The 25,413-nt window shown below is 41.9% G+C and overlaps 1 protein-coding gene across 1 annotated transcript; it reads right to left on the minus strand.

Annotated features, from left to right (window-relative positions):
• Nucleotides 1-653: 653 nt before the first annotated feature.
• On the minus strand, nt 654-24,999 carry LOC109072800 (zinc finger C3H1 domain-containing protein). The gene is given in 35 exon segments (XM_042715943.1): nt 654-1,675; nt 1,763-1,825; nt 2,110-2,149; nt 4,970-5,071; nt 5,369-5,469; nt 5,601-5,766; nt 5,931-6,035; nt 6,118-6,225; nt 12,643-12,737; nt 12,824-13,022; nt 13,100-13,205; nt 13,670-13,907; nt 14,856-15,088; nt 15,163-15,316; nt 15,632-15,813; nt 15,896-16,018; nt 16,093-16,194; nt 16,271-16,392; nt 16,458-16,589; nt 16,989-17,098; nt 17,177-17,725; nt 17,798-17,929; nt 18,088-18,262; nt 18,637-18,762; nt 18,905-19,020; nt 20,478-20,615; nt 20,709-20,870; nt 20,944-21,171; nt 21,565-21,626; nt 21,725-21,845; nt 21,926-22,134; nt 22,208-22,484; nt 22,795-22,868; nt 22,956-23,343; nt 24,352-24,999. Coding segments are annotated over 35 exon segments (5,814 nt in total). The 5' UTR covers nt 24,802-24,999; the 3' UTR covers nt 654-1,549.
• Between the last annotated feature and the right edge of the window lie 414 nt (nt 25,000-25,413).

Raw genomic sequence — 25,413 nt, forward strand, 5'->3', positions numbered from 1 at the left:
TGAAAACATCTCATGTCATCAAACTCTCACTCATAGCCATGTAAGGCCTTTCATGCTCAGATAGGAAACCCTTCCTGCACCGCAACCAGTGATTTCCTGCAACTATGGGACCTTGACTGCAAGTCTCACTTCTGATGGTCACATAACCACAAATTCAAGACACTGAAATTGTCATTGTGTGAATTAATTACTATGTTGTCTTGCACCATGAAATGTTTGGATATGGTGTTATTTGCAATAGTATACAAACAATGCAATACACATCATTGGTGTGTGTATATAATATAAATATAAACATTATATGAATGCTATTAACTTCACCACAAATTTACTCTGTATTTCATCATATATTTTTATTTTATAACCCACAAAACTATATCTAGACAGTAGGGTATTATAGTGTATTATTGTTTTACTTGATATCTCGTACATATTTTGTAAAATGAACTGAAATGCCAAGAATGGAGCTTGCAGAAATCATTTCTGAAACAACAAAGCATCCGGAGTCAGGAAAGCACTGCTGTCTGAACGCCTGTCCCTTCCTTTATTAATCAGACACCAAAACTCTGAGATATAGATATATATATACACACACTCCATAGAATAAAATTTAACCAAGGCCCCCCCCCCCCAAATCAACACACAACACTGTATTTCTGTACAAAATAATTTAATAGAAACATTGTTCAATTATAAATTGAAAGAAAAAACAGGTGTCAGATTATCAATCCTGCAGAATACGTTAATCAACATGCATGCGTGTGTGCATACTCTCTCACACACACACACACACAAAACATACACACATGGATTTTTTTTTAATTTGTGGAGAAACAATATTACATGAGCAGTTTAATGATGTCTTTTGGCGCAGTCCACGACTACAGACATATTGAGTGTCGGCGAGATTTGGCAGTCTATGGAGAAGTTTCCATCAATACTCTGACACTGGTGAGCCAAACAGAATACTTCCAATAACAGCCATTTCAATCCATGGTTGGAGAGGGAGTAGAAAAAAAAAAGAAAAAAAGGGAAGAAAAAAAAGAAGAAGAAAAAAAAAAAAAGAAAAAAAGGGAAGAAAAAAAAGAAGAAGAAAAAAAAAAACACCTTGGTGCTGAGCCCTTAAACTCTCAAGCTGAGTTAATGTCATTCTTCACGAGACACGGTTGAGACACCATGAGAAACAAAATAAACTGATGTATAATTAGAAGAAGAAAGCAAGCCACCTTAAAAACAGTCACAGTGCGTCAACAACTATGACGCAACGTTAAAGAAAAATAAAAATCAAATTAAAAAAGTTAGTGTACAAATGAGAACACGCAAATCAAAAACAACAGGAAGCAACAGGCATCATCAACAGATTCATACTTACGTACATGATGATAAAAGAGGCCCACATACTGGATTATGGGTAGCTCATTGTGTCTTCACTGGGTTTCTGCTCATAATACTGACTCAGGTCTAAGCTAAGATGCGTGTCTGCATATCTGTGGAGGTTTGGTGCTCTAATGGAAGCATGTACTCTTGTTCTGGGAATGTGCTGCTCGTGTCACTGGCTTTGGCTGGGCTCTAACCCTAGCGGCTCATTTAGACTCACTCCCACCTCTTGGCACTTGTCAATTATTTTTTTCAGTGTGTCAGTTTTACCTCCTTCAGCAGCCTCAAAAAGCAAACACTAGAAATGGAAAGAGAAAAGGACTGGTGAGGACAGTGTCCAAAGCGAAAGAGACTCGTGAATATTTGAGGTAAAGAGGCTGTTTACATCTTTCCAGAGAGCAGCAGACAGAGGCAGTTTCTGGAGCGCCTGCTGATACAGCCGCTGGACCTGCAAATGTGCGAATAAAAGCACAAACACACCAGAGCAGGAACACACAGTCAGTTCAGTCGAACACACGCAAATCATCACAGCCGCAAACATTCGGACTCCTCAAACACACAAAAGCACACTCATTGGTCTTCATCAGAGGTATGCCATCTAAACTCTTACATATGCGTGCACTGAGCATACCCTGCAGAAAAAAAACAATAGATTCGACAGAATGAAAGCAGAAAAACTTGAGACATCGGCCACTGTGAAAGTCATGACCTGACCTCTGACCTCTCACTCACCTCTGCTCTTTGCCTTTGCTCCTTCTCAACAGCAATAGCTCTGGCAAGAAATATATTGATACAAGATGTCAAACACTTCACCTCATTTCTGCTTCCAAATCAATGGACATCACATTCACCATCCACTACAAAAAATGCTTGTCAAAAGAACGGCATGCAAATGTATTTGATCCCCAGGGTAAGTTCAACATGACGTACTCCACTTGGGATTCTTTGCGTTTTGCACTTTTGCTCAACTGGACAGTAAAGTCTTTCATGCTCTGGATAAGACCGTTCTTAAAACACAGTCTGGTTGAGACTGTTTATTTTCAGTATGTCCTCCGAGACAGTGTTACATATTCCATACGTACAGGGAAATTCCCTGTGAAGAGTGTGACTGCGGCAGAGCAGCTAATGCAGCATAAACCAAACAAATGGCAAGACTATTCTCACACACTTGCACAAAATGCTAGCTGCAGAATCAATGGAATTAGACCTACATGGAGGAACTGGAGGCCATAGCATTAGTTTGAGTTGCGCCTAGCACCAACTCCCAAAAAAGAGCAACATTTATCCCAGCAGAGGCCAGCCCTGCTCCTGGAGGACTGGAGTTCAACTCCAACCAAACATGAAGCTGGAAGCAACTTCCATGGAAATAACAGGCAGGAGTCTGCAGTGAGATTGGCCTCCAGGAGCGGGGTTGGTCCTCCGCTACTTTAAGGTAGCAAACCATCTAACTGACCTGAAACAACTCACTTTCAGTCGGGGACAACTAAATGTCATTTACTGCATTTACTGAGAGAAGTGTTTAGATGAGATTCATCAGAAGAGCACAAGGTGGCTACAAGGCTCCAACTGAACAAAGTCAAAGCCTTCAACTGAATTCACGTCGATGCTCCAGTGACGTTGTAAATGAGGTTTATGACTGGAAATTGCTTGAAAATTGGCCAGTGAGGGGACCGAGGTTAAACTGGGATTTTGGAAGTGGGGGACCAAGCAGTCAAACCCCACCCACAAATGCAACTTAAAGCATGCAACTTCTGCATATCATCGCTATTGGACGTGAATCAGAAACGGGTAAAAGGAGTGCATAAGGTGAATGTGTCTGCATAAAGGGAACCACAATGAAAGGGTTAGGGTTAGCAGTTCACACAAAAATAAAAATGTACTTAACACTATTGTCACCACAATCCTTCATGACTTTCTACTCTGTCCATACAATGGGGTCCCATATTTCTGGACCCTAAAGTTCTTCATGCTTTCTTGTGTGTTTTACAGACGAAAGAAAGCCAAACAGGACCAAAACCTCAGACTTAGTAAATCATGACAGAATTTTAGAGTGAACTGTTTACGCTGCATTTTGTGTTTTTGAGCAAGTAGCTCAATAAATTAAGATGAAATGGATTAAACAAAAACTAGACTGAAGCATACAGGAAATGGAATGTAGTAACAAGGAAACTGCCACTAATTTAATTCCCTTGTGAAGGTCCTTTAAAGTCTTTCTGGATCATTACGGCCCTGAGCATATGCCTCAATCCCAAATGAGGATGAAGAAAGCGCTGGCGTATAACTGGCCTGCCAGTTTCCTGATTCATTTGCAAAGAAGTGTGGATATGTCTGGATACAATTTCCATATGTTAACCCTTCCAATTTCACTAGGCCCGAAGGGTTTTTTACACCAATACACATGTTTGGCATGAAAATTCGGTCTGATTTTCAAGTGGGATTTGCCTGTTCAGACCACTGCATACAAAAAACAGTAGATGGGCTGAGTAAAAACACAGATTCTCTCCCAGACATGAAGATAGAAAAGAGATTGGAACCCCTCTCCATAAAAAATATGTCGCACTGATGGCATGCATGGTCTGAACAGATGCATTAACAGCTGCTCATTCAGATTAGTGTGTTTATTGCACCAAATATTTGTCTTGGTCTGAACATGTCTTGATTTATAGCTGAAAATACTTTTTGAAATCATGATATGACCATGCTGCAATCCGTGAGGGGAAGTGAAGGGAGAACACTCACAAGGAGCAAAGTGGTGGCCACAGGAGCTCCCAGACCAAAGCACTCATCGAGCTAAGGCCTATGTTTGACAGGAGCCTGCTGGTGCTGCTCTGAACACAACTGGCTGTGAACCAGTGCCAGGAGTAACTTTTGCACCTCCAATTACATTCAACACAGGTCTACTAGAGCCAGACCACTAACAAGTGGCTGTGGGTGCAGACTGAGCAGAAGCAGTCTCCACCTGAACAGTAAACTGGGAGCCGAGATCCTCAGGCTTAGATATATCCAAAGCCCACTCAGTATGCAACCCCTCATCCTTTGAGGGGAACTGTGTTAACACATCCCAGCCCTCCGCAGGAGCATCAGAAGTCAGACTGAGACAGGAAGAGGGGGCATGATAAAGCGGTCCATGCATGATGGTGGATACTTTCTAGCAGGCATGATCAGTAGAGGCATGTGAAGCCCTCTCAAGCTCATCTTCTGTTAGACAAGGTGAAATTCAATCCACCTCCTCCTCTATTATTCATCTTTAACATTTGCACCACCCTTTTCCAAAACGTCCTCAGTCACAGAGTCAAAGCCAGTGGAGTCCTGATCTTATGTCAACGTTCACACTCACAGGATAAGGTGGTGCACCTTAGGGAGAATTTGAATCATGTGAGCCCTTGGGGCTTTTCCTGTACATATGGAATATATAACATGGACAGGAAATCTAATTTTGAAAACAGCAAACGTTCATATTTACATTGCGCAGAATGCATTATCTTCATCAAAACAAAAGAAGTGGAGCGCTACACCATAAGCTTTAGAATATCATCTCATTTGGACACACAGAAACAAATTAGCTTGATGTATTTGGAGCTCATGAACTTACATTTTCCAGATGGCCAGACAGGTTGGGACGCTACAGCACAACATTCTGCTTTGCAATTTAAAATGTTCAACATTGCCATCCTGCCATTCTTGCTGCAGCAACCTACACAACGACAAATGGCACTAAACTCGAGGACATTAAAGTGCCTTTAGAAGCTGTGACTGTATCCAGTGCCACCTACTAAAGTAGTTAAAGAATCACATATTTCCCCATTATAGAGAAGACACTTTTACAGTTTCAGTGAGCCAGGAAACTATTAAAATTATGCACGAGAAATATTTACACTGTATAGAGTAACAAAAACAAAAATTGTGGCATATATAATTGGAAATACTGGCGCTCTTTACGAGCTTAAAGTGAGAAAGCATCAGAATAAATCCAAGCAAGTCTCCCATTTACCTTATGGCCAGTTCAGTATTGGTTGGCATGATATGTTGAAGTCTTTCCAGGATAAGGGAATGTTGGGATTGAGGGAAGCATCCCACATAGAAGGATATGACCTGCAATGCACACAGCACAAAATGCAAACACACTACATCTACACTGTCCGTAAGCTTTACATGCAATCATCAGGGTGCTACTATGAGCTGAAAAGGATGAAGGACTGGTTTAAGGCTTCATCATGACATACCTTGTTATGGAAGCTGAAGCAGCTCCAGTACTGTGAGGAGCTGAAGGGCAGGGTGAGTCTGCTCGGCACAGTCTCCAGACAGCGGTGCACCAGACCCGTAAACATCTTCAGCTCGCGAACATTCGGCTGCGGCGCCAACATCTTACTGCTGGCGAAGGACAGATAGCTGGGGAAAAGGGAGCAACCATTAAGAGAGAAAACACCATGACTATCTGACACACAGATTAACATGATAAACACACTGACATCAACTCGATGATTTCATGCTGTGGTAATAAACACATAACAACTGATAAGAAGTTAGGTTTCACAACTGTACATTTGACTTACTCTAGCCAGAGGGTGTGAATTAAGTCCAACTTTGTAACCGTTCCCAAGGCTTTCTCAAATGCATCAATGGCCTCTCTCACAACACCATAGGTAGACTGCCAGAAACTGTGTTAAAGTCAAGAATGAGGGTTAGAGCAGGACAGGCGTGGAGAGCAGAGCAGACAGACAGACAGACGGACGGACGCACCAGTGCAGGAGATGCAGGTACGGCAGCTGAGCTCGGATCTCATCCTGAACATCATCTTTGAGAGCTGGGACTCTCAGCAAGTCTTGAGTGGGAACACCAAGAATATGGCTGAAATCATAAACATCAGATCTTACAAGACTAATACTGCTAACAGAAGAGAAAGCATGAGTGAAATAAACTTGGGGCACATGCCATAACACAGGAACAGAATGATCTATCTTGGAAAAATAATAAATCCTATGTACAGAACTGAATTTTCCACAATTTTCTACACTATTTTAGAGCCTGAGAAAAAATAGGAGAATCTGTTGACTGTTCCAGATGCTCTGACACTTCTAGGCAGCCAGTGTTGGGTAGGGCTGTGTATCAGCAAGAATCTGGCGATATGATACTTATCACGATACAGAGGTTGCTATATGATATGTTGCGATATACTGCAATACTGTAAGCAAGTCCAAATATACCAAAATTGGTATATTTCTTATTTTAGGAATAGGAGAATAGGATATAATTTTAGGAAAACTGTCATTTAGAACACACCACCATATGCAAACCTTAGCAGAAAAAAAAAAACAAAAGAAAAAAAATTTACATCTATCTATCTATCGTATATAAATATTAACCAGAACATAGTGGGATTTGCATTAATCTGTCCCTGTAACATTCAATTTTTTGCAGTACGAGTAAAGGGAGAGCAATTAAGTGCTTGCAGGAGTCAGATTTGACTAATGATGGGTCGAGAGGAGGGATGACCAACAAGACCATGGGGGAGGAATTTGCTACTTAACAGATACAGAGTAGAGACCTGCACTCCCGCTTGAGTACCGTGGGACCCAACGCAACAGGGTGCGGCGTGGGACAACTCAGTTGGGACCCAACGTGTGTGTGTGGGGTGTGAATATTATGTGTGTGTGTGGGATGTAAATCTAAACAAAGCGTCTAAAACAAAATTTTTTATTTATCTGTTGCAAAAAAAAGACAACTAATATTAACATTAAAATGATTGACCTGTGCAAGCTAGGCATAGTTTCTATAGTTTCTATTTATTTATAAAGGGTTGCGCAATGTAGCCAATCACAGTCTCGGCTGTTGATTTCTGGAATCCAATGGCCAATCAGAGGTGATTAAGTTAGAATCTACTCACCGCAGTGCTGAAATTGTGTGCTCACGAATCCTCTCATTTTAACACATGAAGTCTAGACATTGTGAAAGATTCATGTGCATATATTTATTGTGTTATAACAGAGCTTTATGCGATCGCGATTAACGGAGATGTCAGCTTTTAGCGATAATAAAGGAAGCGCGCTGCTTGCATTCTGCCAAAAATAACAGTAGTTTGTGAATGTTAATGCTTAGCCTAAATAAATATTTTATCAGGAGTGTTTATGCTGGGATGTTGTGAAGCTTAGGAGATGTTACAGAACCATTTCATGTAAATTTCTTCGATGTAGCCTACTGAAAAAAAAATCTATATAAATTACTTTTATGCGGGGTTTTGCGGACGAGAGCGGGACATATGCGGGGTTTTGCGGACGAGAGCGGGACAAAACATAAGATAAGATAAGATACATTTCTGCAGGAGCGGGACTGAAAAATATCTATAATATATATATATATATATATATATAGAGAGAGAGAGAGAGAGAGAGAGAGATAGATATTGCATTTTTGAGAATCGATACAGTATCGCCAAACAAAATACTGCGATACTCACGTGTACCGATATTTTCTTACACCACTAGTGTTGTGGAGTAACTAATTACATGTTATGGCATTACGTCATTTTAGGGTGCACGATTAGTCAGTAAAGCCGGTTCTGTGATTAGTAGTAAACCTCCATGACCTGCTTTCAGGTGGAGCAGCATTTACTACACTGAGCCGTAGTTCTATGACAATATATGCAAAATCGTGTTCATAATTGCAGACAAAATAATCGTAGGATTATGAAATCATTCGCGATAATGACAGCTGTTTGCGTATCTTCTCAGTGAAATATGTCTCTGTGTAGTAAATGCTGCTCCATCTGAGAGCACGTGAAAATGCCACATTTAATAGCATGTTTTTTACTCCAAACTCACTTCATAACGTCAGCCGAGTGTTTGAAATAAATCCTTCTGTGAGGTGATGTGGCTTCTTACATAGAATAATTAAGCCACACAATATTTCATTGTATTCTAAGCTAATGTTGATTAGCATTTCATTATAGATATACTTTATTATGATAAAAATAATAATAATAGGAACTCAGAAACCATATATCGTCGTCACGTTGAATCAAAGAAAAGAGTTAAATCTTCTGTTTATAGAGTGGGGGAACTATGATGTCACTTTGTAGGTGGATCGGCTGTTAGCATGACACTGGTTCCCTCGACAAAAAACCTGTAGGATTTTCCCATAGGCTTTTGGATTATCGCAAAAAACAAGCTCTGTGTTCAGCCATAGTTCATGAAACTTACACGTTTTGTCCATCAAGATAATCTTCACAAAATAATATAATTTTGATGAATTTTGAAGCCTAAATAAAAGCGCCAGAATGTAAAAGCTAAACTTAGGCTATAAACGAACTACAGCACCACGGTCGCTCGACTTCAGCGTCACCACCACCACGCTTCCCACAACTTTCTCAAACTTATTTTTAACGTGTTCAGTGAAAAGGATTTACTCTGTAAATGAATTTTGATCCACGCTACATGAAACTTTTCAAATAAACTGGAATAAATACAAAACTAGAGCCAAACTAAAACTGAAATGAGACATTAATAATAAATTGTATAGTGAATAAATTAAATAATCATAATTAAAGGACATATGAAAGCACGCATTTCTGTACATTTTGAAATAAGGTAAAAGTCAATAAATCCTTGATTAATATGAATATTTTAATTAAAAATGTGTCTTCCACATACTATTCAATAAACTTCTAGTGCATTTAATCTATAAAATAACAGCAGAGTGAATGAGTTTTTGGATATGATAAGATTATTTTAGTAAATAAAGAACCACATTTCAGCTTTGTTAGTGTGGGAACACAAAATGTTATTTTATCCTTGCTTCTAATAAATTCTCATATGCTTTCTAACAGCTTCATGTGGCCGTAAACATTTAAATTTAACGTGGCTTTAAGCACTATGCATCGTTTAAGTTTCACTTTCACCGTGACTAAGCCGGTAAATGTGGAGTTTACATGGAATAATCGTAATAGTCTCCGCATCAGTAGGAAAACAATAAAACAAGCATCTTCCATCTGAAGACTTGTGTTGCATTTCAGGGCAAAACAAAAAATGTGGGAAACTATATTAATTGGTTATTCTACAATTAATTGTATTACAAAATATACTACGACTGGAAAATACTGTAAATTGATAAACTGTTCGGAGTAATGTTGTTTAATGTCTCCGACGGCACCATGTAGTCCCATTTAGCAACTTGTTAGCAACCGTCTTTTTTAAGAAGCACATCAGTTTAAAAAAAATCACGCGTGGGGTGTAACTGGTGTTTATGTCGTAGAATAAAACTCGTTATTTAGAATCTTGTTTGGGGTGTTATTTTTTTTGTTTATGTCGTAGAATAAAACTCGCTTCCGGGTTTTTGCCTACAGAGTGACATCATGAAAAAACCCAATGACTGGAGATTTATGGATCACCGAAAGGGCTTCAAAATCGCACTTTGCCCAATCGTGGTTTATTGCCTGACAAATTTTGACATTCATTGTTCCTACATCTGCAAAATTTAGTACCTGAGAGCAATTACCGATTACAAAAGGGGTTACAGAGCCTTCCCACTCCCTATTTTTATTGGTGAATTTAGTTAATGTTTAAGAGTGTGCAATTACATGTTAACGATTACAAAAGGGTTTACATCTAAATATTTACACAAATATTTCAGCGTAAAAGACACTCAACTACAAAATGAAGTTGGAGTACATATAAGTCAAAATGGGCTATATAGGCTATTAATTTGTAAACAGCCCTTATGTAACCGTTAGATCCGTGCATGAGAAATCAACCTAAATAAACTGATCTGTCACTATGTTTTTTGCAAGTTCACTAACTGGGTTATAGGTTTAAAGTTAAATATGAATTCAGTTTCTGTGGTCCTTTCTGATTTCTGAATTATTACTGTTATACCTACATGCCCAAAACATTTTAGCATTCTGCTAATGTTTGTTTTTGCCATAACATTGTCAACTATCATTGACATTTTTAAAAGACTTTTTAAAGTCTTTTTTAGTTGACTCTAAAATTTTATTACTGACTGTTTACGTGTCTTTTTTAGTTGTATTTAATTTTTTATTTTTGAATGTTTATGTGTTTTTTCACAGTATATCAGTCCTGAAACAAAGTGGATTTTGTTTAAAAAGGGGTATACCAAAAAATTGACCTCCATTTCATTCTGCACTCATCCTGTGAAGAGCCCCTAAAGGGGGAATCAGAGTGGAACTAAAATTTTCAACCATGTTCAGTTTTTAATTTCCTATTTGGGTTTAAGTGTAGTGAGTGAAACTTCTGAACATATTTTTTTTTTTCTCTGACATTGTTCAGATGCAGGGATAGGTAAAATCCTGGATTCTTCCGGGGCATATTTGGATTTTCAGCATTGAATCGCCCTCTGGCTCTTGGACCACCACAGATGGATTTGCCGACCAAAACAGAATGGGCTTTCAATAGCAGCTTCTGCCTAATCGTGATTTATTGCCATTGAGATTTAATTTTGATTAATTGTGCAGCCCTACATCATTTAATTGCAAAATTTAGTTTGTGAGATTTAGTTTGCTGTTAAAATGTTTGCGATTAATGTTGACGTTTAGATTTGGTGTTACATCTGTGCAAAATTTAGTTACTGAGAAAAAATGTGGACAGAATGAATCATTTGCACGTGCTTTTGAGTCTTACACTTTAAAACATTCAAGTGTTCAGTTCAGTATTTGTGCGCTCTCTATGAGACTCCTATCTGAGAGCGTGTGACTACAGAATGAAGTTGTAAACGACCAAATACATACAAAATTAAGTCAAAATGCCTGTCTATATAGGCTATTAAGTGAATGTAAACAGCTGAGAAACAAAACTTATGTAACAGTTAGATCCGTGCATGAGAGACAGCAACCTAAATAAACCTCCTGCTGTCTGTCACTAATGTTTACTTACACACTGAAGACTAACTAGTGTTATTTTAAAGTTAAATAGTTTATTCAGTTTCTGTGGTATTTCTGTACCTGAATATTAATGTTATACCTACATGAAAAACTAATTTTAGTTGTATCTTGTTATTGTACAGGTCCTTCTCAAAACAATAGCATATTGTGAAAAAGTTCATTATTTTCCATAATGTAATGATAAAAATTAAACTTTCATATATTTTAGATTCATTGCACAGAAACTGAAATATTTTCAGGTCTTGTTATTGTTTTAATACTGATGATTTTGGCCTTACAGCTCATGAAAACACCAAAATTCCTATCTCAAAAAATTAGCATATTTGTATTCGACCAATAAAAGTCTTCTCTTCCTGATTGTTAATACAACAAAAAGTCAACCTTCCTGAATTATGTTCTTGTTATGCACTCAATACTTGGTCGGGAATCCTTTTGCAGAAATGACTGCTTCAATGCAATATTTCAGTTGGTGTGCAATGAATCTAAAATATATGAAAGTTTGCGTTTTTATCATTACATTATGGAAAATAATGATTTTTTCACAATATGCTGCTATTTCTGAGAAGGACCTGTGTTTTGTTTTTTTTTTTGCCATGATGCTTGCCAACTGATCAAGTTCAGCTCTTTATTACTGACTGTGTTTTTTGACACGTGTCTTTTTTAGTTAAAATAAATTAAATTCAGAGTTTGAGATCAAAGTCTCTTCCCCACAGTATATCAGTATCAAAATTAACAACATTATAAATTGTAAAACATAAATATACTGGGTGATGAAACATTTAGGTTGGATGATTGTAGTTTAAAAATATGTCTAACAAAAAAAGATTAAAGAGCCAACTAAAGGGGGAACTCCCTGATTTTCCAAAATTTTATTTTTCAGGACACATGCTTATTCGATAATGTTTTTATTTCTTATTTGGGTTTATGTATATGCTTCATTTCTTGTAAGATTAACTTTTTTTTTTTTCCTTTAGACATTGTTGGATGTCAGTGTTTCCTGTAAAATAGCTATTTCATGTTATGATTTTAAATCTGTATTTAACCTCAGAATGATCTCAAAGTAAAGTCATGGTAAAGTCTGATTTTGTGGTGGGTGTGCTTTAAAATTAAATTATTATAATCTTTATTCACATGATGATGGATTTTGAAAGTCTGACAGTAATCAGTTTTCGTAAGAAAAGTAAAAAAATGAATCAAATGTACATTAATAAAGTAACTGATATAGTTACACTGCTTAATACATTTTAAATAGGGTAACTTGTAACCGGTAACCTGTTACATTTCCAAAATAACCTTCCCAACACTGTAGGGATCTCCTGACAGTGGCAAGCCTGTTAATATGATCACTACTGTGGTGTCAGTGAGGACCTTACCGTAACACATCCAGCGACTTGAGCTGATCTTGCACAGATTCACAGAAAGAGTGCATGAACTTGTCAAAGAGCTCTTCCATAACACTGACGTTCCCCTGTGCAACAGAAATAAGCTCACAGAATTGAGCACCATGCCATCTTCACTGAGGGTTTGAGTTTTGAGATGATGCTGTACTCTCACCTGAGCGAGCAAACACTTGCAGAGCTGGTGGAAGACACGAGTGCTGCTGGGGCTGTCAGAATGAGCGCGTCTCCACAGCTCCTCAGCTTTATCTGTGTGTCCCGAGGACATGTGCAGCTCAGCGGTGACCTCCAGCAGAGGGCAGTACAGCGGGGACACAGCCAGCAGACTCTCACACAGCGCAAGAGCTTCTGGACATCTGAAACAATGCCACTCAGGTCAGTACATGCACAGCACTTCAGAAAGTCTCATCATGGGGTGATGGGGTCCCTGTACCTGTCCAGCGCCCTGTACAGATGAATGAGGTTTGAGTGCAGAGGGAAACAGGCCTGAATCTGCTCACTGGAAGACAAACGCTCATCCGAGCAGCTACACACAGCATCTAGAGGAACAGACAGATCATGCTTGAGCTTTTTATTTTTAAAGTGAAAAAATAAAAAAAAAAGTGGGGAAGTCATCGCCTAATGGTTAGAGAGTTTGACTCCTAAGCCTAAGGTTGTGGGTTCGAGTCTCGGGAGGTCTGCCCTTGAGCAAGGCACCGAACCCCCAACTGCTCCCCGGGCGCCGCAGCATAAATAGCAGCCCACTGCTGTGTGTGTGTGTTCACTGCTGTGTGTGTGTGTTCACGGTGTGTGTGTTCACTGCTGTGTGTGTGTGTTCACGGTGTGTGTGTTCACTGCTGTGTGTGTGCACTTCGGATGGGTTAAATGCAGAGCATGAATTCTGAGTATGGGTCACCATACTTGGCTGTATGTCACTTCACTTTAAACGACCACATGGTTTTTAATAGCTAAGACTATTTAGTTGGATGTTTCACATGTGTATTGGTGATCCAAGGCGCTTCACCTCTGAAGAGGCTGATGATGTCGTCAGCGGGTGTACGGAGATCTTGGGCGGTTCTCCAGGGAATGAGGAAGGGATCTGTGCAGGTGATTCTGGACGGGTTGGAGTTGGCGGGGTCGTACAGACACGCCGGTAGACGTCTGAACTCAGTCAGGTGGATATAAGACAGCCACATCAGACAACGGTCCGCCACAGTCAGATGATCCGCAACGCTCGGTTCAGAGCCCGAGTGCAGCGCACTCTACAGGAACACCAACGTATGCTTACAACAACGCAAAACACTGACAATCCATTAATTAAACAAGGCAAATAATGCAATTAACTCCAGACGATTAGAAACTCTCTCTCAGACAGCAAGCACATACCAAACTGAGTTCTTTTTCACATCTTGGTGCAAAATTATCTTGACGAGTATCGACGTAAAAACAAATGGTTACTACTTAAGTGAACATTAATAGTTAAGAAAATATCGGATGTGCACTAACGGATTATCGTATGTGCATTAATGTTAATAATGTTAATCAAACAACGAAAGAATCACTCGCCACTCTTAACTAACTGTGGCTTTAATGGATATTTGTGTATATTTATTTAATACAATTTAGATAATTTGTTTTATCTAATGGTCTGTCTGAGAGCTCAGGCCCTGTATAGCAATATGACCCAGCACCCAAAATACTATCAAAACACTCCAACACCAGCCTCCATTCTTCACGAAAGATGGATAAAAAGGTGCACAGGAAACAAAAACCTTGAAAATATTATTTATGGTTATATATATATGTTTCTTTTTTTATTTTGCTTTTTTGTTTAGGATATTTTTTTATGAATATTTTGTTCCTTTTTGATTCATAAAATGCAAATCAGCAGCTGGCCGTTGTTGAGAATGAGGCTCTGGATTACAAGTAATAGCCAAAGACCGACTGGTTCACTTTTTTTTTTGATGGATCACCAGTGACCACAGTTTCAGCTAAAAATCATCTTTTCTGTTCTAATGAAGAAATAAAGTCACCTACATCTCGGATGGCCTGAGGATGAGGACATTAATTAAGATAAAGTGAAAACAGCATATTTTTAAAGTACTAAAAACTATAATCTTAAACAGTGGACTATCCAAAACAAAAAAATGTTTCGACTGAAACGTGTTCATCTGATAGTGATATTGTATGCATGTGAAGGAGACTGGTACCTTGAGAATGCTGAGAGCGTTGTGCTGACGGCCGGTGAACACACTGAGCTGAACTCTGAACAGCACTGACTCCAGCAGCTGGAACGACTGCACATCCGGTCTGACGTCATGTGACGCCTCCAGCAGGTGTGAAATCAGACGACCACACACGTAATCCTTACCCTCGAAACCACTCTCAACGCTCATGTACTGAAAGACAGACAAAAACCACAGCTCTTCAGCTGCTCAGACGCCTGGCGCTTTGTAGAATGATGCTGTTGTTTTTACTCTCAGTGTACAAGAGGTGTTATAGAGGGGCGTGTTCTACAGAGATATCTCACATATCTTGTGAATCTTCTCTGTTTGCTGGCAGGCCGAGAGAAGAGTGTGATATAGTGACACCACACCTCAGCGTCCTCGCGGTTGTCCTCCAGCGCACGGGACAGCGTGTTCAGCGCCGCGTCCAGACACTCTGCCACCGACTTCACACACACACAGAAGAGGAGCAAGATCTCAATGACAACAATCCTGTGGTGTATGGCCACTGCCACTGATTCAGGCTGAAGAGAAGGTTGTTTCATGCTACTAGATTATTTGCAGCTTCCACCTTGAACGTGTGTAAGATAAAGGCCTTCTATAGGCATTTAAAACCTGCTACCAGCAGAGACGCAGCTTTAGGGCTCCTGCGGTTTACAAACCCATAGAAAAGCTCAACCCTTTAACATTGCAAATAGTGAGTTTAATGCATTCATCTCATGTTTTAACTGGATAATTCCCTTAATCTGTGTGATATTGACTCACGTGTCTCTCTGGTTGAGGTATTTGAAGGCCAGTTTGATCCACAGCTGCACGTCGTGGGGACTCTCCAGCACACTGGTCTCCAGGTTACTGATGTCATCCGTCTCGCTGTCGAAGTACCTCTTATCGTCCTGCGTGACGCAGACATCGGCCGACGACCAGCGCTCCTGGACGCGCCCGTCTGTCAGACAGGAAGAGATGTTAGCCCTGATCTACAGTATAAGAAGTGCGGTGAGGTCATCAGATGGTATAAGGGGACTGACTGTGACAGACGGGAACAGTCACGTCCACCGGGTGGAGCTCTTCATCTTCCTGAACGTGCGTTTTCACTTTCTGCGCTTCAGGTCTCCACTTCCTCTGGGATTTGTGTGTGGTGAAGGGAGGAACTGACAGAGAGGATGGACGGTCAGCTGCAGCGCAAACTAAACACAGCAAATACAGACGTGACACGAGCACTCACTGTGTTTCAATCTCTCGTTGACTTTGCTCACAAGCAGAACGGCCTTCTGGTCCGTCCCCATCCGGTCCTTATTGGGCCCAAACAGCTTCTTCATATATTTCTCTGTGAACAGGAGAGTCAAGACTCACGATTTACAGTTTTACTGATCATCCAGAGACATCCTGCGACGTGACGTTACCTGTGGCACTGCTGATGTCACCAGTGCTGCTGGTGTCCGCGCAGCCAATCAGAGGCAGGCTGTAGGACAGGATGTCCTGAAACAGCTGGCCCTCTGTGAGGGTGCAGTCCCTCATGTGCTGCCTGAAACACACAGATCAGTTCAGCCAGAGTAGAAACACAGTAAAACCTCAACCATCCACACGTACCATGAGCAGTCGTCATCGTTACACGTGCCGGTCAGATCAAAGCGACAGAAACGCTTCTTTGGCTCGATGAGGTTGCTGTAGGTGACGGAGCGGAGTGAAAGCTTCTCTTTGGTCCGGTAATACGGGCTGAACCTGAACATGTGCAGGACTGAACTGTGAGAACACAGGCACTCGACACCATTTCATTCAAACACCATAAACTGTGCTAAACATGTGCACTATTTTTCATTAAACAGTTTGAATAAATCTGTCATGAAAACTATTTATTACATCCACTGTTTAAGTGTTTGTATTTCAACAAGGAATTACAGTAGAAACAAAAGATGCCATGAAAACCTTATGTGCAATTTAATTGTTAAACAAACATCATTACATGAAATGTATTTTTGGTTTCAGTTTTCAGCTAAATGAAAACTTCAAATGTTGATTTCAGTAAACACTAAAAAAAAAAAAAAGCTAAATAATTAGATATAGATCGATGGAATTTGGTGCGTGACTAGTTAAAACTGAAGGGTTTATACTGGGCCAGACCTGTATGATTTGAAGACTAGTAAAGGACTGTGATATGGTCCAAACGCTTCTGGTTTTGTCTCCACTCGGCTCTGATGAGCTGCCATTGGATCAAAGTCCACCTGCACGACCTGCACGAGACACACAGTGAAAGAGAAGGAAACACTTTGATACCGATGACACCGAGAGCACTATCTTCAGGAGCGTACCTTCCCGGGAGTCCTGCTGAGTGAGCGCGTCTCCTCCTGCAGGAGCTCAGGGAGCCCGGCACACAGCTGGTAGCGCTGCCGCAGGTCCTCCGCGTTCAGCCCCAGCAGCAGCTCTGGCAGACCGGCTGCGCTGCAGGACGACGCTTTGGCCTGCTTGACGGGCATGGGTGAAGCAGCGGGCGTCTCCAGGTGGCACAGTTTGGGTTTGGTGAAGGAGCCCGACTCTCGGAACGACCGCCGGCGGTTACTGGGCGTCACTGATGCTGGCATCTGCTGCTGCTGCTCGTCCTCCTCGCCCTCCACGTCCTCACTGGACAGGGCGAGCTTGTCCTGGGTCAGGTCATGAAGCGAGGGCTGTGGTAATGGGTAGAGCGTGCTGGGCATTTGTGGGGCAGCGGGCCGCGGCTCAGCTTGCCGTAAGGCCTGGGCTTCTTTGAGTTTCTGAATCTTGAGGGCGTACTCGGTCTCCAGCTGCTGCAGGCGCATCTTCTGCGCAATGAGCTCTGCGTAATGCACATCTGGGCGATCCACGCGCCGCACCTTCACCGGCTGTGAAGAGAAACACATCAGTTCCACCATTACAGAGCAACATTCACTCGATCCTCTGTGTAAAGCCCTTACGGAGTAGATGGCAGCAGATGCGTTGCGTTTGAGCGCAGCAGGAGCTGCAGCGGCCTGCGCCTGAACCAGATCCCTCTCCAGCTTCACCGACTGCTGCTTCTTCACGCTCACGCGGTGCTGAACTCTCTGAACCTGCAGGAGAACACACCAGAGCTCACCAAAGAGGCCAAATCCCTCAGAAGAACATCAATGAATGCAAAGAAACAAACAAACACACAGTTAACAGAAACCAGCCCGTCCCGCTAGAACTCTGAATTCTAGTGAAAGCCCCATGATTCAGCTCAGCTCACCTGCTCCTGCAGCTTCTTCAGCAGCACTCTGTTGGCGCTCACAATCTTCTCTGACGCCAGCAGCTGCTCTTTGAGTCGGCTCACCTTCCCCTCGGCCGCTTTCAGAGACTCTTTTTTTTTCATTTCCTGTTGCAGGAGCTGCTTTAGCAGAGCCTCGTCTTTACACAGCTGCGTTCTGCACACGGTCATTAGCACTTATTAAATATACTGTACATAGCTCAACCCGGTTTCTGCAGGTTTCATGAAGGTAAATGCAAGAGTTTAAGACCAAGTAAAGAAAACTTGAGGAATAAATGAAAAGGAACATAATATGTTCTCTAAATGTAGAACTCAAGTGAGCTGTATTAGCAACACTTCAGAGTCTGAAAATACAACTCCTGATTCTTAAAGATCAATACACATTTACTGGAGAAAAAATTACGTAAGTCTTGTTTTCTGTGAAATTGCTCAAAATGAAGTGAATTTATGATTAAAAACAACAAATATCCACCACTGTTTTTTTCTTTTTAAACCCGCAGGAACCCTGCCAACTCATGTGTGGACGCTCACTTGTGCTGATTCAACTTCTCCTGCAGATCTGCTGCTCTTCCCAGGACGTCCAGGTCAGAGTCCGAGCCCGCGGGAGACGGGACGCCCACCACCAACTCCAGCCGGCCTGATCTCTGCTTCTCCAGACTGAACACATCACACGAGTGAATAAACGCTTCAGTCATGCCATTCATTCCTTAAATATTTCTCGACATGCCAGACACTGACTCCGGTCACACATCACTGGTAAAAGCATCTGATGCGTGGATGAATACGTGAGCGAACACACCTGGCCATGTCGTCTCGGAGCAGGCGATATTCCATTTTCTTGGCATCAGGAAGTGCTTCTGCGCTCTTCACTGGGTTGTTCTCCTTCTCTGACACTGAATGCTTCGGTTTGGCTGCCTGAAAGCAAAACACCACCAAAAACAGCTGATTCTCAAATGATCACTCAAATGAGTTGGTTCGGTTTAGTGAATCAAGCACAGACAGCACACGACGAACTGGAAGACTACACATTTGTTTCCTTAACCTATTACTGCTGTCTTTGTTTTCAGGCATGTTAAAATAAATTGAGCTAAACAATGTGTAAAACCTGTATGCAGTCTTTAGAGTTTTTTTTTTTATATATATCTTGTAGAGATCATTAGAAAACTGAGACTTTACACTTTCAAAGTGACTCAAAATGACGAAGCAAGTCAAACATTATATTTGAAAAAAAAATAATTGTAATATTATTATTATTTTATTTACATCAATAATAATTATTTGTGTTAATGAAATTGATTTATTTTTTTATTGTTAAGTGTTGAATTTCCTGTCTACCTCCATGTATCTGGAGTGTAACAGTATAACATCTGGAACACACTACATGACTTTTAGCACAGATTAGCACTAGTTGAAGAAAGTCAGAGCCAGTCTGCAGATTTGAGTCGACAGAGTCCTCAGAAAATCACTTAGTGTATGATGGTCCTGCTCTCTGATTTTTTTAAGCTCAGATTTTTTCCAGTTGGAGGAGATCAAACATGTTTGATATTTAGAGCCAATTTTAGAACACACATTGTTTTCATTTATCACACGTCTCCTAGCAACAAGCCGCACGTTTCTGCATGGGTCGGAACGACTTTACGTTTACATTTAGTCATTTAGCAGACGCTTTTATCCAATGGAAGCAATCAAAATCAGCGAAAGAGCAATGATATACAAGTGCTATAACAAGTCTCAGTTAGCTTAACACAATACACATAGCAAGGGCTTTTTAAATAATATAACAAATAAAAAGAAAACAGACAGAATAGAAAAAGAATAGAGCATGTATAATAAATGAAAAGAAAACAGAATACAAGAAGATTAGAAAGATAGTTTTTTTTTTTTTAAAGAAAACAAGCAGCAAATGAATAGAGTGCAAGTCTAAAAGGGACAAGTGTTTTTATTTTATTTTTATGAATAGAATTAGAATAGAAAGTGCTAGAGTTAGAGGGTCAAATAAAGACGGAAGAGATGTGTTTTAAGCCGAAGATGGCTAAGGACTCAGCTGCTCGGATTGAGTTGGGCAGGTCATTCCAGCAGGAGGAAACATTTAATTTAAAAGTCCGTAAAAGTGACTTTGTGCTTCTTTGGGATGAACAATCAAGCGATGTTCACTTGCAGAACGCAAGCTTCTAGAGGCACATAAGTCTGAAGTAATGAGTTTATGTGTGTGATCCTCAGTCGTTTAGTGCATGATGGCCAGTGTTTCCTCTGTGACTGTTTACAAAGCCAGCAAGTGCTGTATATGATGCCTAGTGTTTTAAATTCTGTTCTGATCTTGAAGGTCATGCAGTGTATTGCAGCCTGAAGTTCACACACACACACACACGCACCTCTACTGTCCTCCGAGCTTCTTTAATCATGGACTCCAGTCCTCCAAACACACTCTGAGCCGGGCTGCAGCTCTCGCCGTCAGAGTCGCTGTCGTCAGACGCGTTCAGACGCACCACCACAGTCTTGTGTCGCGGCAGCTGTAACAAACACAAGGAAAACGTACACATAAAAGCCTTAGTGTTGCAGCTTGCTGGCGTAACGACTCCAGATTGTGAACCTGCGTCACTCACCACAAACGGGGCTTTGGGGGCAGGTTGTCCCCGTATGTACTTGAGTGCACGTGCATGAGAGATGACGGTGTTGAGACTGACGGCTGTGAGGTTGCTCCTGGTGTTGGGCTGAGCCGCGGGTCTGAGAGCGGGAGAGGGTGGTCCGCTGCTGCTGGACGCGTCCTGCAGAGACAGAGCAGCTGGTCACACCTGACCCCACGCTCATGCTTCAGCACCTTACTCTGATGTGCCTTACCTCCGCTTTAACAGCTCGCTTGCTGGCCAAGGACTTGAGCAGCTCTTCTCTCAGCAGCATCTCCTCTTCCTCTTCCTCGTCAGCAAACGGCGGCTTCGGCGGCTGCTCTGCTTCATCGGGGGGCGGCAGCGGAGGCAGAGGAGGAGGAGGAGTCGACCGCACAAACTCCATCTGCTGCAGGTGGTGCTGCCCCACACCCTGACACATGAGCACAGGATGACATTTCCACTAGGAATAAAGCACAAGCTTCTGTGTTTGAAAACAGCCGAAGATATAGTCAGTCAGACTGATGAAACTTCTGACTGGCCAGTGCATTCATTCACTCAAAAGATCATCTGTCTGCGATTCAATATGATACTTGATACAAAAAACCTTTTAGTTAACACATGCCACAAACACTTTTCACATTTAGTTCATTTCAGCGGCTGTAAACATAAATTGGATTAAAATAGCTCTTGATACTCGATTGTTTTGTGATTCTATATTTTTATTGAATATTTTTATTTTATAGATAGAGGACTTGTATTTTAACAGGAAGCAACGGTTGGTGGTCAGTTTATGTTTGTCACATGTGTTTTTCTGGTGATCTCCACACCAGACTGATGTTTGGGTCGCACGTACCTGTCTGAGAGGTGTGGATTCCAGAGGAAACACAGGCAGCGCGTCGTGTGTCGGTGACGTGGCTGCAAACAATCATCGACATTCATGGTTACGGTCATACATGTGAGCGACTGAGCCTGCGCTCCTGATGAAACACGCGTGCATCACTCGTCTCCTGTACCTGGCGAGTTGGTTTCGCTGTCCGTGTCCATAGCCACCTCGTCGTAGTTATCGTACTGGTAGAGATTCCCCGACGTGTCCAGACTCTGCTTGACCAGTTTCCTCTGATCAGCATCCGAAGACTGTAAGAAAGCACAGGTCACACAATGATCAGACTCTGCCGAGATGCAGGCCGCCCCATCACTGGACTGGACTGTCTGACCTTGCTGCGGGAGCGATGTTTGGAGCCCACCAGCTTCATGAAGCGGTTGTACTGCTCGTCCTGATTGGACAGGTCTCTGATCTTCCGAATCTCGTCCTCTCTCTTCCTCCTCTCCTCCTCTTCCTCCTGCTTGTTCCTCTGCTCCTCTTGCTGTCTCTGCTGCTGCAGTTTCCACGTGCGCAGCTGCTGTTTCCTCCACGCCTGCTTGGCTGCAATCAACAGACACATGCGGTAGTGCGGTGTGACGGATGTGATCAGTGTGTCGGCGTGGATGTGTCTTACTCAGGTGGGCCGGTTTCCTCGCCCTGCTCTTGTCCGGGACAGGTTTGGCAGGTCTCGCTCTCTCCTGCAGCCTGCACACAGCGTTTCCTCTGTTTGCGCTCATCTTGTTCCTGTCGCACGCAGACTCGCTCTTGTCCTGAGGCACTTTAACAGCTTTGGTGATCTTCTCCTTGCTCTCCTTCAGCACCTGCTGCTCCTTCTGCTGCCACTTCCTGCTGGCCGACTGCAGAGCCAGGAGACGCAGCTGCAGCTCCGACAGGTCGTCCTCGTCCTCCTTCTGCAGGACGGGGGAAGACACACAGTCACATCATCTCTAGCAGGGCTGTTCTGATACCTCCAGAACAAGCCCAATACCAATATCTGTCTTTTCAGTGCATTTGTATTTAAGTTTTGGGAGGAGAAATTAAAAGAATATGAATCACATTAGTTTTCTATTCTATTGTACTTCTCATGCTTCATTATGTCTGCTAAAGTGCACTGGATGAGCATCATTATCATCATATTCTATCCAACTAATGAACAATTGAGCTGTAGACGTTTGTGTTTCAGGTCCTATTTCTTGCACTACAGTAAACGTGAGTCTGTACCTTGCGGACGACTGGAGTCTCGTCACTCACTGCAGAGATGTTGAGGTCTGGCTCGGACTCCTCGTCATTTACAGCTGAGAGAAAATAAAAGATGGGACTGTCGTCATTATAATAATAATAATACTAAAGGAGTGACTGTGTAAGTGTAAGATCTGTGGTACCGTCATCTTGATTGCCGTCCTTCTCCCCTCCGTCCCCGTCTGGTCTCGGCACTTCCTGTGCGGCTCTACTGTTGAGAGCGTCTCGATCGGTGGGCGTCAGCAGCTTCTGTCTGAGCGGTCTGATGTTGAACGCCTGGAACACTTTCTTCTCCTCCTTCACAGCAGAGACGGGCTCCTCGGGCGCCTCGGGCGGCGGGACCGGGTCAGCAGCAGGCTCGTCCTCCTCTTTCAGGGCCATCCGCTCCTCCTTCCGGATGCATTCCAGCTCCAGCTGGATCTGTTTGTACTTCAGCAGCAGATCCTCGAAGCTCTCGTCCATGGTCTCGGCTTTAGGGACGCTGGTCACCACCCTCCGCGTCTGACATCTGCTGCCTGCTTTCTCTGAGAGCTAGTGGTTAAGAAGCACTCAGACTGCAAAGTTTATAAACTGATGCATTAATGGGATAGAATATGAATATTTGGTCATCATTTATTCATCCTCATTTTGTTCCAAACCAACACGTCTTTTTTTTAAAAAGTGGAACACAAAAAAAAGATAATTTAAAAATTGCGTTTCCCAACCAGTCCACTGGATTTTAAATTATAGAAGGCACTGCCGGTTTGAAGAAGACACAATATTTAAATAAATAAACAGTTTCAAATCATTGCACTACAAATAATCTTCATCTGTCTGAACATTTTCCTTCATGTTGTACTTTCAGACGTCAGCAGAAGACCATAACACTTCGTATTTTTATGACATAGTAATAAGAAAATAACGAGAGCTGTTTACAGTCCCTGCATCTGTCCTTTGCATTATTTTCTCTTTTCCTTTGTCTTCAGCTGTAACAATAAATAATAATAATTATACATACATACACACACACCATGCATTTGTGGTCTGCTGCTGTCCAGATTGAATATGCAATAAATCCCATTAATAATTTACTGAATGCACTATGAATCTCTAATTTTCCTCCAGAATCCTCACGCCTCTTTCCAGGTTTGTTTTCACACGGATTCTTTAAAATATAGTTTTCTCCTCTTTTCACTTCTGATCACTAGCAGTCGTGTTTACTGGAATGATTCTAAAGCAGGGAAAACTGACTGGAAATAAAAAAAACACACATAATTCACAACGATGATCTCATTAACACACACACACACACATCGGTTAACAGAACACAGCATATTTACATATCTAAGTCTTCACGAGACAGTAGCACAATCAGCTGGATGACTGAAAGCATCAAGTCAAGTGTGTGTGTGTGTGTGTTAGCACATTGCAGCAGTGTAAGTGAACTCCTGAAAATATAAAAATAAATGAAAGTAAATACAGTAGTCAGATGCATTCTTCTTCATATCAGCGCATTATTGCGGTAGGTGACTGTAATATTTCACACCGCGCTATTCTCACGCGCTTCTGTGTTTTTACTGTAGTGCGTTTGCAGTGTGTATGGTTTCGTTTCATTATTGGGGTGTGTGTTTTTAATATGTGATTCTCGGCGAATCGCTCCGTCCAGTCTCGCGTCCAGTCCGACGCTCTGTTAGCGCGATATCTGAAGCGGCCCAGCGCGCCGTGACTGCGCTCCCAGAAGCCGGAGCGCGGCGCGGAGTCGAACGCCTGCCGGAGGCCGGAGGGGAAGGGCGGGTGAACGGCCCTCAGCGGCACCGGGGCGCTGTTGTTGAGCATGGGTCCCGGTAAACGCGCTCTCTTGTTCATCATGGGTCGGCTGGGGCGGGCGCGTCGCGGAGGCCGCGCGTTCTGCCGCTGCCTCTGCGGCTCGTCGTCGAAGATTTCCCCGTCCTCCAGCTCACCCTCTTCTTTAGGTGACGGACAGCCCGAATTCACCTCCATTACTGACATTTTCGTACAACAGGATGCGGTTACTTACAATTCATGCTGATAATTCGGATTCGATAGCTCGCGCCGCTCAAGGAAGCGTCAAACGCTCGACTAAGCAGCTTTCAGTGGAACATCACACTCAGTCCGTACTGCTCGTGCTCCGCTGCGAGTATCGCGAGATCTCACGCGCTTCCCGTCTCAAACCCCTGCGCATGACGGGGAAGTTCTTTTTTGAGGTTTGTTGGGTTAAAGGACAGTACAGACCGAGTGCACAAAATGAATCAAATCGTTATGCATCAAACATTAGCTTACTGTATTTTCGTTCATTTTCATTCTTGCAAAGCAAATGAAAATCTTTACAAAATAGTAAAGACTTGTAAAAACATATTTTGGTTTGTTTTAATTTTTGTAAGTGATATGTGTTTTTTTATAAAATATTGTTTTCTTTTTATGAAATATTTAAGACTTGTACAAAAAAGCAAGCCTAAATTTAAGTACTAAAAATTATACAAAATCAAAGACAAATAGAAACATAAAAACTATTGATAAAATATAACAAAAATATAGGCCCGATACAATAAAAAATAATATAAAAAACGAAATAATAAAAAATATTAATGAATACTAGAACCG

The sequence above is a fragment of the Cyprinus carpio genome, chromosome A25 (genome assembly GCF_018340385.1).
Source record: "Cyprinus carpio isolate SPL01 chromosome A25, ASM1834038v1, whole genome shotgun sequence".
Taxonomy (NCBI): domain Eukaryota; kingdom Metazoa; phylum Chordata; class Actinopteri; order Cypriniformes; family Cyprinidae; genus Cyprinus; species Cyprinus carpio.